The 13,077-nt window shown below is 50.4% G+C and overlaps 1 protein-coding gene across 6 annotated transcripts in view; it reads left to right on the top strand.

Annotated features, from left to right (window-relative positions):
• The window catches only part of LOC121274337 (tropomyosin alpha-3 chain), a 48,560-nt gene extending 37,958 nt beyond the window's left edge, over nucleotides 1-10,602 (top strand). For 5 of the 6 annotated variants that reach the window (XM_041181584.1, XM_041181579.1, XM_041181580.1 and 2 more), the window contains one exon: nucleotides 8,254-10,602. In XM_041181584.1, the coding sequence (XP_041037518.1) occupies nucleotides 8,254-8,336 (83 nt within the window). In that variant the 3' untranslated portion in view covers nucleotides 8,337-10,602. Of the gene's footprint in view, nucleotides 1-1,117; nucleotides 1,538-8,253 lie in introns of those variants that run through there. The other variant, XM_041181581.1, reaches the window with a different exon arrangement.
• The last annotated feature ends 2,475 nt before the right edge of the window (nucleotides 10,603-13,077 follow it).

Raw genomic sequence — 13,077 nt, 5'->3', positions numbered from 1 at the left:
TATTAACCCTACCCGCACGTGGGGTTTCCCTAGTGGGGCGGTGGGGGGTAAAGCTATCATTCCATCCCATCCCGTGGAATCTCTGTCTGACGGGCTAGGTTAAAATGACTCCCTCTCTCCCGCTGCAGGCATCTGGAAAGACCCTGTTGCTAACTTACAACAACTTGTGCTAGTATAGCGGCTTTAACGAGATGAGGCATCCCTAGGTCCCATCGCAAGAGTTACATAAAAAAGATTTTGACACGAGGCCACTTCGTGTGATATTAAGACAGAGTAAAGCTAATGCCACCAAAGCAGGATGATTATTGAGAGCAGGCGAGGGAAAAAAACGTGCCCGGTTTCCTCAGGGGAGCTATGTATAATTGTAAAAAGGGGCAGATAAGCGAAAGAAAGACTTTATTTTTTTTTAAAACCACATTAATACTGACTACCTTCTGAGGAGCTGGTGTGAATCTGCTGTGCTTTATTTCTGAATGGCCTGGAATGTTTGCTTTTGAAATCGCTCCTGTTTTGAGGACCGCTGTGCTTGATTCCGATGGTTAAAAATCTCGGTCTGCTTTCAGGAACCAGATAACTTGCGGGTCCTGGTTTTATTCCTCCTCTCTTCATCTATCAAAAAATATATTCAGGGTCCCTGTTTCCCTGCAGCCCGGGGTTAACAGCGCAGAAGGGTGATCGCTCGGCCCATTGTCCCGATGCTGAGCCTTCTGCCATAACCCCCCCCCCCCACCCCGGCCTTAACCGATCATCCTGCCCTATTGGTTCTGGACGTTTTAGTAACTGTTTTATTAAAGAACAGGACCACTCGGTTCAGTCAAAGGACACTGCTGGGATTTGAAACCCTGATCTCCTGTTTGAGGCAGACTCTCTGCGGCGCACAGAGACCATTCTTGACCGCTTGCCCCAGGACTCGGTGAGGAAGTGGGGGTCGGTCGTCCATTTTAAAACCCGCGCCGAGACTGAGGGGAGACCTTGCAAAAGCAAACAAACAAAAAAAAAGTGTTTATATGTGGTACTCGGAGAAACGAAAAGCCTCTGGCCCTCAAACAGTTTGGTGTATGAGCTGGGTCTGAAGTTCATGTCGTCACCCCCCCTCTTTCCTGCTTCCTTTGTACAGATAATTCCGTTGCCTACGAAACAGCGAGAGTCTTTCACTTCCTCGGCTTTTATTGGCGTCTCTCGGCTGCGGACCGTTGCTTTTCTCGCCTTGCGTCTTTGTGGCACTCGCACTTGGACACACTCTCGCGCACGCTTTCCACGTCCAGCTGCCTGTCCTGCATCCCACTGCTTGCCTGCTGCCTCATTCCCAAATGTGCCTTTTCCATTTCCAATTTCCCAGTCCCTCCATCTCCTCCTTTTCTGTTCTCCTGTCACACTGCGACCCAAGTATTCTGTTTGTTTTTCCGGTTCTCTGCCTTGCGTAATGAAAATCGGTTTTGTCTTTTTAATCTGTGTCTTGTCCTCCTCACTGTGACCTTCTGCATGTTTCAGTGCACTTTTTGTCTTCCTTTCAATACCAGAATAAAACATTTCAGCCTGTCTGAGTCTGGAAGGCGTATCTGTTCTGTCTGAATTGATGCAAGGTTTTACAAAGATAAACTTGGATAAAACAAAGGAAGGATTCTCATTTCTCTAGTGCCTACATGATTTCGGGACACCCCAAAAGCGATATACTAGCCAGTGAAGTGTAGTCACTAACGTAGGTAATGCAGCAGGCAATTTGCGCACAGCAAGCTCCCACAAACCATGTGATAATGATTAGATCACCCGTTCTTTAGTGAGCTTGTCTGAGGGATGAATCTTGGACACCTGGCCATCGGTAAGAATTTCAGGTTTTTCTATCACCGGGTGTGGGAGTCGCTGGCAAGGCCAGCATTTATTGCCCGCCCCTAATTGCCCCTTGAGAAGGTGGTGGTGAGCTGCCACCTTGAACCGCTACAGTCTCTGTGGTGTAGGTACACCCACCGTGCTGTTAGGGAGGGAGTTCCAGGATTTTGACCCAGCAGCAGTGAAGGAACGGCCGATATATTTCCAGTCAGGATGGTGTGTGTAGCTTGGTAGGGAACTTGCAGGTGGTGGTGTTCCCACCTATCTGCTGCCCTTGTTCTAGGTGATAGGGGTTGCGGGTTTGGAATGTGCTGTCAATAAAACTTTGAGTTACTGCAGTGCATCTTGTAGATGGTACACACACTGCTGCTACTGTGCGTTGATGGTGGAGGGAGTGAATGTTTGTGGTGGATAGGATGCCGATCAAGTGGGCTGCTTTGTCCTGGATGGTGTCGAGCTTCATCAGTTGTGGGAGCTGCACTCATCCAGGTAAGTGGGGAGTATTCCATCACACTCCTGACTTGTGCCTTGTAGATGGTGGACAGACTTTGGGGAGTCGGCAGGTTAGTTACTCGCCGCAGGATTCCCAGCCTCTGACCTGCTCTTGTAGCCACAGGATTTATAAGGCTGGTCTAGTTCAGTTTCTGGTCACTGGTAATCCCCCTCCCCAGGATGTTGATAGTGGAAGATTCAGCAATGGTGATACCATTGAATGTCAAGGGGACACTGAAGATGGCAACTTCACTCATCCAGTAACTCGAGTCTCTAAAGCAGAACTTGACACCCAACCTTATGACTCTGGAAGTGAGAGAGCTACCTACTGAGCCTCAGCTGACATCTAGCTGAGGGAACCCATTGAACTCGATCAGATAGACCCTATGGTCTCCCCATCAATGCATCCAACTGTCTCGAATTGTATCTAACACCACTCTGCTTTGTGGAGCTGACTCCATTTACTGTGTGAAGGGCTCTGAGATCAGCACTGAATTTACCTTGTCCAAGTTTGTAAGTGTCTGCTTGCTGTCCTGGCAGACTTGAACTTGTATCCTGACTCATCGTTTCCCTTCTCTTGGAATGCCATAGTCAGCTCCAAGATGGTAGCATGAAAATCTATAGCTTGGGGGGAGATTTGAGACACGAGGTTTCGATTTGGATGAATCAGAAAAGACGTTTTCTCTTTGGGGATGATGGCCATCGATTAGAATTGCCAACAGAACTGTGAGGTTTTGAGGAGTTTCCTTACGTAGTGTTGTCAGAGGTTTGACATATGCTTTGCCCCATGGAATGGCTGCAGAAAACATTTCACTTTTGAGGGAGGAGTGAATAGATATTTGAAATATGGAAGATACAGGGAGAGAGCGGGGCAGTGGGATTAGTTTGGGATTGATACTGGGCTATGGGGAGAGAGTGGGGCAGTGGGATTAGTTTGGGATTGATACTGGGCTATGGGGAGCGAGCGGGGCAGTGGGATTAGTTTGGGATTGATACAGGGCTATGGGGAGAGAGCGGGGCAGTGGGATTAGTTTGGGATTGATACAGGGCTATGGGGAGAGAGTGGGGCAGTGGGATTAGTTTGGGGATTGATACAGGGCTATGGGGAGAGAGCGGGGCAGTGGGATTAGTTTGGGATTGATACAGGACTATGGGGAGAGAGCGGGGCAGTGGGATTAGTTTGGGATTGATACAGGGCTATGGGGAGAGAGCGGGGCAGTGGGATTAGTTTGGGATTGATACAGGGCTATGGGGAGAGAGTGGAGCAGTGGGATTAGTTTGGGGATTGATACAGGGCAATGGGGAGAGAGCGGGGCAGTGGGATTTGGGATTGATACAGGGCTATGGGGAGAGCAGGGCAGTGGGATTAGTTTGGAATTGATACAGGGGTATGGGGAGAGAGCGGGACAGTGGGATTAGTTTGGGGAATAATGCAGGGCAATGGGGAGAGAGTGGAGCAGTGGGATTAGTTTGGGGATTGATACAGGGCTATGGGGAGAGCGGGGCAGTGGGATTAGTTTGGGATTGATACAGGGCTGTGGGGAGAGAGCGGGGCAGTGGGATTAGTTTGGGGATTGATACAGGGCTATGGGGAGAGCAGGGCAGTGGGATTAGTTTGGAATTGATACAGGGGTATGGGGAGAGAGCAGGACCATGGGATTAGTTTGGGGAATAATGCAGGGCTGTCGGGAGAGAGTGGGGTAGTGGGATTAGTTTGGGATTGATACAAGGCTATGGGGAGAGAGCGGGGCAGTAGGATTAGTCTGGGATTGATATAGGGCTATGGGGATAGTGGGGCAGTGGGATTAGTTTGGAATTGATACAGAGCTATGGGGAGAGCGGGGCAGTGGGATTAGTTTGGGATTGATACAGGGCTATGGGGAGAGAGCAGGGCAGAGGGATTAGTTTGGGATTGATACAGGGCTATAGGGAGAGAGTGGGGCAGTGGGATTAGTTTGGGATTGATACAGGGCTATGGGGAGAGAGTAGGGCAGTGGGATTAGTTTGGGGAATAATGCAGGGTTATGGGGAGAGAGTGGGGCAGTGGGATTAGTTTGGGAATTGTTACAGGGCTATGGGGAGAGAGTGGGGCAGTGGGATTAGTTTGGGGAATAATGCAGGGCTATGGGGAGAGAGTGGGGCAGTGGGATTAGCTTTTTAACTGCCTGTGCTGCTACTTTGTCAGATCAATGAGCTAAATGGCCTCCTTTGGCCCTGTAAAGATCTCAGTGTGTGGGGTGACTTGGTGAAATATCCAACCCCCACTCCTCAGTGCTACTATTTCCTGAGGGGGGCACCCTGAGCAGGATATGGGCTGTGATTGCTTGTCTGAATGAAGTAACGACTGCCTCCCAATAATGCATTTGCTCTTAGAATGGGCCTTATATTGTGAAGCGTTTCACCTGACACACTGAAATGAATCATCGCGGTGAATCGGTGCTGGATAAATTCAAGTAGTTTAATTTATTGTTGCAAGAGTGCACTCTGTGAAATCCCAGGAATCAGCTGATTCAATCACAGGAAAAGAGAATAAACATACTTGAATAAATGAATGTGTGCTGTGCCATCCCCATCGTTACAAACACAATGCAATATGCAACATAAAACAATGGCCATTGCTACTTCATCAGCTTTCACAAATGGAAAACACCGGCAGTGTGATTGGGAGCGTGATAAGCAACAGAACTCTGAGCTGACCCTGCTGTTTATTTAACAGCCTTAAAGGATGGTTCCACTTTCTTAGCAGTATTGGTGTAAGGTATAAACTGGGTCATGGACGCTTGCACACATAACAGTTTGCATTTATATATCCCTTTTTCCAACTACAGGACACTGCCCCTTCCCCTTCGTCCAATAACGGTTACATCTACCTGGGAGCAGCCTGGGATAAACATCTCATCAGAAGGAGAGCACCTCTGACTGTGCATCGCTCCCTCAGTGCTGACCCGTCGCCCGTTTGGCGCTCCCTCAGTACTGACCCTCCGACAGTGCGGTACTCCCTCAGTACTGACCCTCCGACAGTGCGGCACTCCCTCAGTACTGACCCTCCGACAGTGCAGCGCTCCCTCAGCGCTGACCCACCGACAGTGCGACGCTCCCTCAGCGCTGACCCTCCGACAGTGTGGCACTCCCTCAGTACTGACCCTCCGACAGTGCAGCGCTCCCTCAGCGCTGACCCACCGACAGTGCGGCGCTCCCTCAGCGCTGACCCTCCGACAGTGCGACGCTCCCTCAGCGCTGACCCTCCGACAGTGCGGCGCTCCCTCAGCGCTGACCCTCCGACAGTGCGGCGCTCCCTCAGCGCTGACCCTCCGACAGTGCGGCGCTCCCTCAGCGCTGACCCTCCGACAGTGCGGCGCTCCCTCAGCGCTGACCCTCCGACAGTGCGGCGCTCCCTCAGCGCTGACCCTCCGACAGTGCGGCGCTCCCTCAGCGCTGACCCTCCGACAGTGCGGCGCTCCCTCAGCGCTGACCCTCCGACAGTGCGGCACTCCCTCAGCACTGACCCTCCGACAGTGCGGCACTCCCTCAGCACTGACCCTCCGACAGTGCGGCGCTCCCTCAGCGCTGACCCTCCGACAGTGCGGCGCTCCCTCAGCACTGACCCTCCGACAGTGCGGCGCTCCCTCAGCACTGACCCTCCGACAGCGCGGCACTCCTTCAGTATCAGCGCTGGGATCATCAGCCTGGATTTTGTGCTTAGGGTTTCTGGAGTGGGAGCTTGAATTCACTAGCTTCTGACTCAGCAGCTGGAGTGCTACCTCACTGAGACACAGCTAACTTAGACATAACAGCTGCAGTTTTAACAAAAAAATAGTTTTAAAAAGCGTGCAAGCTGAGGCATAAATTACCCAGAGGTTATGGCTCATACTTCACAGAAAGAGGTGCTCCCAGCCTCACACAGCATCCTACGCCCAGCCAAAAACAAAGATCAATGATCACGTTTGTTGGGGTCAGGATCGACTAAGCCATCGGGTCCTTGAGTGGAGACGAGACTTCACAGGACATGAAGAGGAAAGTGACACTGAGCCAGTCCAAATCATTTCTGGATACACATTTTATTAAAATGTACACCGGTAGGGAAAAGGAAGCTCACCGTTACCAATTAATGGGATGTAAAGCATAGAAACAGACCATTTGGCCATATGCTCCCATTCTGCTCCACATAAGCCTCCCCCACCCGCTATTCCTCTCACCCCCATCAACATATCCTATTCCTTTCTCCCTCTCGTGTGTATCCAGCTTCCCCCTTAAATGCGTTTCTGCTGTTCACCTCGACCATTCCCTGTGGGAGCGAGTTCCACACTCTCCCCACTCCCTGGGTAAACGAGTTGCTCCCGAATTCCCCATTGGATTTATTCATGACTATCTTATCTCGATGCCCCCAATTCTGCCGTCTCCCCCACAAGTGGAAACATCTTCTCTACATCTGCCCCATTGGGCCCTTTTAAATGTGCCTCTCAATTTTTTTTTAATGTACTCTTCCTTTTTCACGGGATGTGGATGACACTGACAAGATTAGCATTTGTCGCCCATCCCTAATTGCCCTTGAATGGAGTGGCCTCGCTCAGCCATTTCAAGGGCAGTTAGGAGTCAACCAGGCCGTGGGCCTGGGGGTCACATGTAGGCCAGACCGGGTAAGGACAGCAGATTTCCTTCCCTAAAGAGGCATGAGTGAACCAGATGGGTTTTTACAACAATCCATGATGGTTGCCCCGGTCACCGTCACTGAGACTCGCTTTTCAATTCCAGATTTTATTAATTGAATTTAAATTCCACCAGCTGCCCGTGGTGGGATTTGAACCCGTGTCCCCCCCAGAGCGTTAGCCTGGGCCTCTGGATTACTAGCCCAGTGACGTTGCCACTTTATCACCATCTCCCCATCCGCCCACCCCTTCTCGATTTTGAACGTCTCGACTAAATCTCCCCCTTAACCTTCTCCGCTCTAAGGAGAACAATCCCAGCTCCAGTCTCTCCCCATGAACTGGAATCCCTCATCCCGGGTCCCATTCTGGGTAAATCTCCCTCCGCACCCTCTCCAAGGCCTCGACATCTTTCGTAAAGTGCGGGACCCAGAATTGGACACGATGCTCCAGCTGGGACCTAACCCGTGATCTAGAAAGGTTTAGCATAACATATTTGCTTTTGCACTCCGTATCTCTAAGGTAGGGATGTATTGCTGCAGTTTTACAGGGCGTTGGTGAGGTCACATCTGGAGCACTATGTACAGTTTTGGTCTCCTTACTTGAGAAAGCATTAGAAGTAGATCAGAGAAGGTTCACTCGACTGATATCTGGAATAGGGAGGGGTTGTCGTATGATGAAAGGTTGGATAGGCGAGACCTATTGGAATGAGAGGTGATCTTAGTGAAACATGTAAGCTCCTGAGGGAACTTGAGAGGGCAGATACTGAGAGGATGTTTCCCCTTGTGGGAGAGACTAGAACTAGGGGGGCACAGTTTAAAAATAAGGGGCCTCCCACTGAAAACGAGGAGAAATTTATTCTGTGCGGAGGGTTCTGAATCTTTGGAGCTGTCTTCCCCAGAGAGCGGTGGAGGCTGGGTCGTTGAGTATTTCTAAGGCAGAGGTAGATAGATCCTTGACTAACAAGGGAGCCAAAGGTTACCCCCGGGTAGGCGGGAATGTGGAGGTGAAGCCATAATTAGATCAGCCATGATCTTATTGAATGGCGGAGCAGGCTCGAGGGGCTGAATGGCCTCCTCCTCCTAGTTTGTACGTTTGTTTATATGTTCTCGAATAAAGACAAGGACCCCACATGCTACTAGTTTAAAATCAATTGATATCCTGCTAAAGTTGGAGGGGGTGGTGCTGCAGTTAGGTTGCTTTTGGGGTTGTCTTGTTGCCACTTTTAATTCTCATCTCTTGTATTTTGTTTGCCCCCCCCCCCCCCACACACGCACGTCTCTTCCCACAGATAAGCTGTCTCAGACCAAAGAGGAGAACCTGAATATGCATCGAATGCTGGATCAGACCCTGCTGGAGCTCCACAATTTATGAAGCGCTGCCATTTATGTGGTTGCCTGGCTTGCCTTGAATTCGCTTGGCCACCAACCCCCACCCGCACCCACCCCACCAACACCCACCCCTCCTCCTCCTCCGCCTGCCCCCTCTTTTCTCTCTGCCCTTTAACCCCTGTGTCAGAGGTCCCATCTCATCCATGTTGCCAATACGCCATTAAGGGGAAGTGGGATGACGGCAAAGCGTACGAGGTCACCAGCGAGTAGAAAATTACCGAGCCAGAGAAACCAAGTGGGCAATGAATTCGTTTAAAATAACGCAATAATTTTTAACCTTGTTCTAGTCGTACGCCAGTGGGTCTTTGTGACTGGATCATTGCTGAGGCTGTGCGTTTATTCACCTCTACCCCATGTGTCTCCTGCTAAGTGTCGATGGGGAGTAGGGTGTCAACCCAGTCCCCCACCAGGATCGTGACATGATGCCAGAGCACTGTTCGGTTTTTGGGGATGGGGTGGCGTGGGATGGCTTCCAAATGAATCTCAGCGAAAGGGGCGAGGTTGAAAGAGAATCCGCATTGTAAAGCGCCTCCAGTGGGTCTGAGCGATGTCCCCAGGGCCACACCTCTCGGATCAGGATCTGAATCCAGTGAATCCAGCCTGGCGCGCCCCTCCCCCCACCGCTGCCTCCCCCCGGCTGATGCAGGCTCCCAGACCAATCAGCTTAAGACAAAGACACGTGCCGTCGTCTTGGAATCAGTTGGCGGGCTGCTAAATATATTCTGTGCCAGTGTGTTGAGGCTGCAGCGTCAGCCCTTTACATACTTCTTGGCCACTTGCAGTGATTGCGGTGCCACTTCTATAGCTCACCTGAGAGACAGTAAAATTTCTCTCCTGCCACTTCCTCCTACCGCCCCCACCCCCCCCCCCCCCCCCCCCCCCCCCCGCCTCACTACTGTCAAATAACTAGTGCCAACACCGAGAGTTTGGTGGAGTGAGCTACCACCCGCCAGGAGCTGGATGGAGTCTGCCAAACTCGCTCTGCCGTTCGGGATCCCCGCAGCTTAACACGCAGGCTGTAGCGATTACCCAGTGGCAGTCCCTCTCCCCAACGCGACAGGAGCACCAGAGAGGAGCGAATCTATCCCGGTCCGGGCTTTAAGAATGCCGCGTGGGCGCCGAGTGGACTCTCACTGGGCTACGGAACGCTCGCGCTGGGAGGGTGAACCCACCCTGGCTGCCACCCTCTTCCCCTACTCCTGCCAAAAGCAGGGCCATGGAGGCTGTAGCTCTGAATCGCTCGACAGCTTTCCTGTGTGCCAAGCGAGACGAGGGCCCAGTATCCAAATCGACCCAGGCTAGATACTCCCTCCACACTGCTCCAGTTTGAGATGGGCTTAGTATTAACCTTCCAGCCCCCACTTCAATCTACGGCACAGGTCCACTGGATTAGGCTGGAGACTAGACAGCCAGGAGTTGTTCCCACAGGAGCGTGCACACGTTAAATTAGCTGTTAAATTGCCCCCTTAGCAAAATTCTCCTGAGGAGCTGCTGATGGCTCAGTGAGTGTATGCCCAGCTCGGCATGTCACCCCTGGACCCGAGGCTGAGTTAGTGGGGGCCTCAATCCACCTGTGAGCTGGAGGGGAGGGCAGAGGGGCAGGGTGGATATCCACTCTGGCTCCTGAGCGGCAACTGGGGCCACCAGACAGGCCGGTGGAGAGATGTTTGGTGGGGGGCGGGGGGGGGGGGGGGGTGCGTGAAACCCTCTTGAGGCTTTGCGTGAGAGCAGGGGTGTTGGTTCGTATCAACACTCCAGGGTACTTAGGCACAGACAGCAGCCAACGTTATCCCGATCCCCCTTCCCCTGTCATTCATCATTGTTTTCCCCAATGCATTCTCAATCCTAACCCCCTGTGCTGAAGCTTTCAATATTTCAAACAGATGTGTAAAGCAAGCATCTGGTCAGGTCTTGACAAAGTTTTTTTTTTAAAGAAGCAAGTGTGATATTTTTGTAATACAGCTCTTAAATATATATAAAAAAGATATTTATTTGAAACTGTGTATAAAAAGGAATTTAATTGGACCCACCTCCTCCTTCAGATTTGAAACGTGTGTATAACTTCATCATGGGCCAAACAACGAATTGTCCTCAGGAGAATTAAATTTGGTGTAACGTGATTTTTTTTTTTAAAAAAACAGATATTGTAATTTTGATTTTTTTTTCAGTTTTACAATAAAGGACCAATGGTAGCTGTTCTTTCCGTCTTCTAACAAGCTTGGAGTTTAATAAAATGTTTCTGCTCTGCAGCTAAAGTCTTGTTTCTTCACACAGTCGTTGATTAGCCGGGTTCCGCTGCCAGAATCTTAACCAGCATTCTCTCTTCCAAACGCTGACTCTCCCTGCTGTGTATTTGCAGTGTGGTCCTTCGGGTATTTTAAGCCTTGATGGATTTGGGTCATTCTGCCTGAGTTTGACCGGTGATACAAGTGGCAATTATCAAGCCTACACACTGGTCAGGTACAGCAAGGGGTTAGATACAGAGTAAAGCTCCCTCTACACTGTCCCCATCAAACACTCACAGGACAGGTACAGCACGGGGTTAGATACAGATTAAAGCTCCCTCTACACTGTCCCCATCAAACACTCCCAGGACAGGTACAGCACAGGGTTAGATACAGAGTAAAGCTCCCTCTACATTGTCCCCATCAACACTCCCAGGACAGGTACAGCACGGAGTTAGATACAGAGTAAAGCTCCCTCTACACTGTGCCCATCAAACATTCCCAGGACAGGTACAGCACGGGGTTAGATACAGAGTAAAGCGCCCTCTACACTGTCCCCATCAAACACTTGCTGGACCCCTAGCCAAGCTGTTCCAGTACAGCTACAACACTGGCATCTACCCAATTATATGGAAAATTACCTAAATATGTCCTGTACAAAAAAAGCCGGACAAATCCAACCCAGCCAATTACCGCCCCATCAGTCTACTTTAGATCATCAGTAAAGTAATGAAAGGGGCCATCAACAGTGCTATCAAGCAGTACTTGTAACCTGCTCACTGACACCCAATTTGGGTTCCGCTAGAGCCACGCAGCTCCTGACCTCATTACAGTCTTGGTTCAAACATGGACAAAAGAGCTAAACTCCCAAGGTGAGGTGAGAGTGACTGCCCTTGACATCAAGGCAGCCCTAGTAAAACTGGAGTCTATGGGAATCAGGGAAAACTCTCCGCCTACTGGAGTCATACCTAGCATAAAGGAAGATGGTGGTTGCAGGTCAGACATCTCAGCTCCAGGACATCACTGCAGGAGTTCCTCAGGGTAGTGTCCTCAGCCCAACCATCTTCAGCTGCTTCATCAATGACCATCCTCCATCATAAGGTCAGAAGTGGGGATGTTCGCTGATGAATGCACAATGTTCAGCACCATTCACAACTCCTCAGATACTGAAGCAGTCCATGTCCAAATGCAGCAAGACCTGGACAATATCCAGGCTTGGGCTGACAAGTGACAAATAACATTCGCACCACATAAGTGCCAGGCAATGACCATCTCCAACAGGAGAGAATCCAACCATCGCCCCTTTATGTTCAATGGCATTATCATCACGGAATCCCCCACTATCAACATCCTGGGGGTTACCATTGACTAGAAACTGAATTGGACCAACCATATAAAGACTGTGGCTACAAGAGCAGGTCAGAGGCTGGGAATCCTGCGGGGAGTAACTCACCTACTAACTCCCCAAAGCCTGTCCACCATCTACAAGGCACAAGTCAGGAGTGTGATGGAATACTTCTCCACTTGCATGGATGAATGCACCTCCACAACACTCAACAAGCTTGACACCATCCAGGACAAAGCAGCCCCACTTGATCGGCACCCCATCCACAAACATTCACTCCCTCCAGCACCGACGCACAGTAGCAGCAGTGTGTGTGTACCATCTACAAGATGCACTGCAGGAATTCATCAAGGCTTCTTCGACAGCGCCTTCCAAACCCACGATCACTACCATCTAGAAGGACAAGGGCAGCAGATAGATGGGAATACCACCGCCTGGAAGTTCCCCTCCAAGTCACTCACCATCCTGACTTGGAAATATATTGCCGTTCCTTCATTGTCACTGAGTCAAAATCCTGGAACTCCCTTCCTAACAGCACTGTGTGTGTATCTACACCACATAGTAAGGAACATATCTTTTTATTTTCTGTTGGACTGTGGATTAGAATCACAATGGCTGCAGTTTAAAGGACATGTCCACGAGAACAGGATGAGAGGTATACACAATGTTGCAGTCCTGGAACAGAGTGTGCCATGAAAGACAGGATGGTGCTGGAAAGGAGTCCTGGACCCTGGGAGCTGCCTGACAACAACATTTTAATTGGCTCCTGACCAGGTGATCAGGTTTTGTGTGAGGGCAGTGCAGCTGAACAGTTCCTAGCCTGAAAGGAACAAGACCTAAAACCTCTTTCGCCTCTGTGTGAGGATTCCAGTAATTCCACAATAATAGCTAGCTGGTTTTTTTCTCCTCATATCTTTATAACCTACTCTCCCTCTCTGAAAACCCCTGTCATGAGGCAAAGGGGAAAATCACTTAGAGACACTGAAAAGCAAGTTCTCAGCCAGTGAACGAAATACTAAAAGTGCTGGACGACCACCTCGTGTCATCAACAAGAACTGAAAGGAATTTGGGAGATGTTGATCAAAACCAACCCATCGACTCCTGTTCCCCGGGTTGGTGCTATTGAACTGTTTTATCCCACCCTTAAAATCCAT

This window comes from Carcharodon carcharias (assembly GCF_017639515.1).
Source record: "Carcharodon carcharias isolate sCarCar2 chromosome 36 unlocalized genomic scaffold, sCarCar2.pri SUPER_36_unloc_1, whole genome shotgun sequence".
Lineage (NCBI taxonomy): Eukaryota > Metazoa > Chordata > Chondrichthyes > Lamniformes > Lamnidae > Carcharodon > Carcharodon carcharias.
The sequence above is the reverse complement of the archived record's forward strand: the minus strand, read 5'-3'. Positions and strand labels throughout refer to the sequence as shown.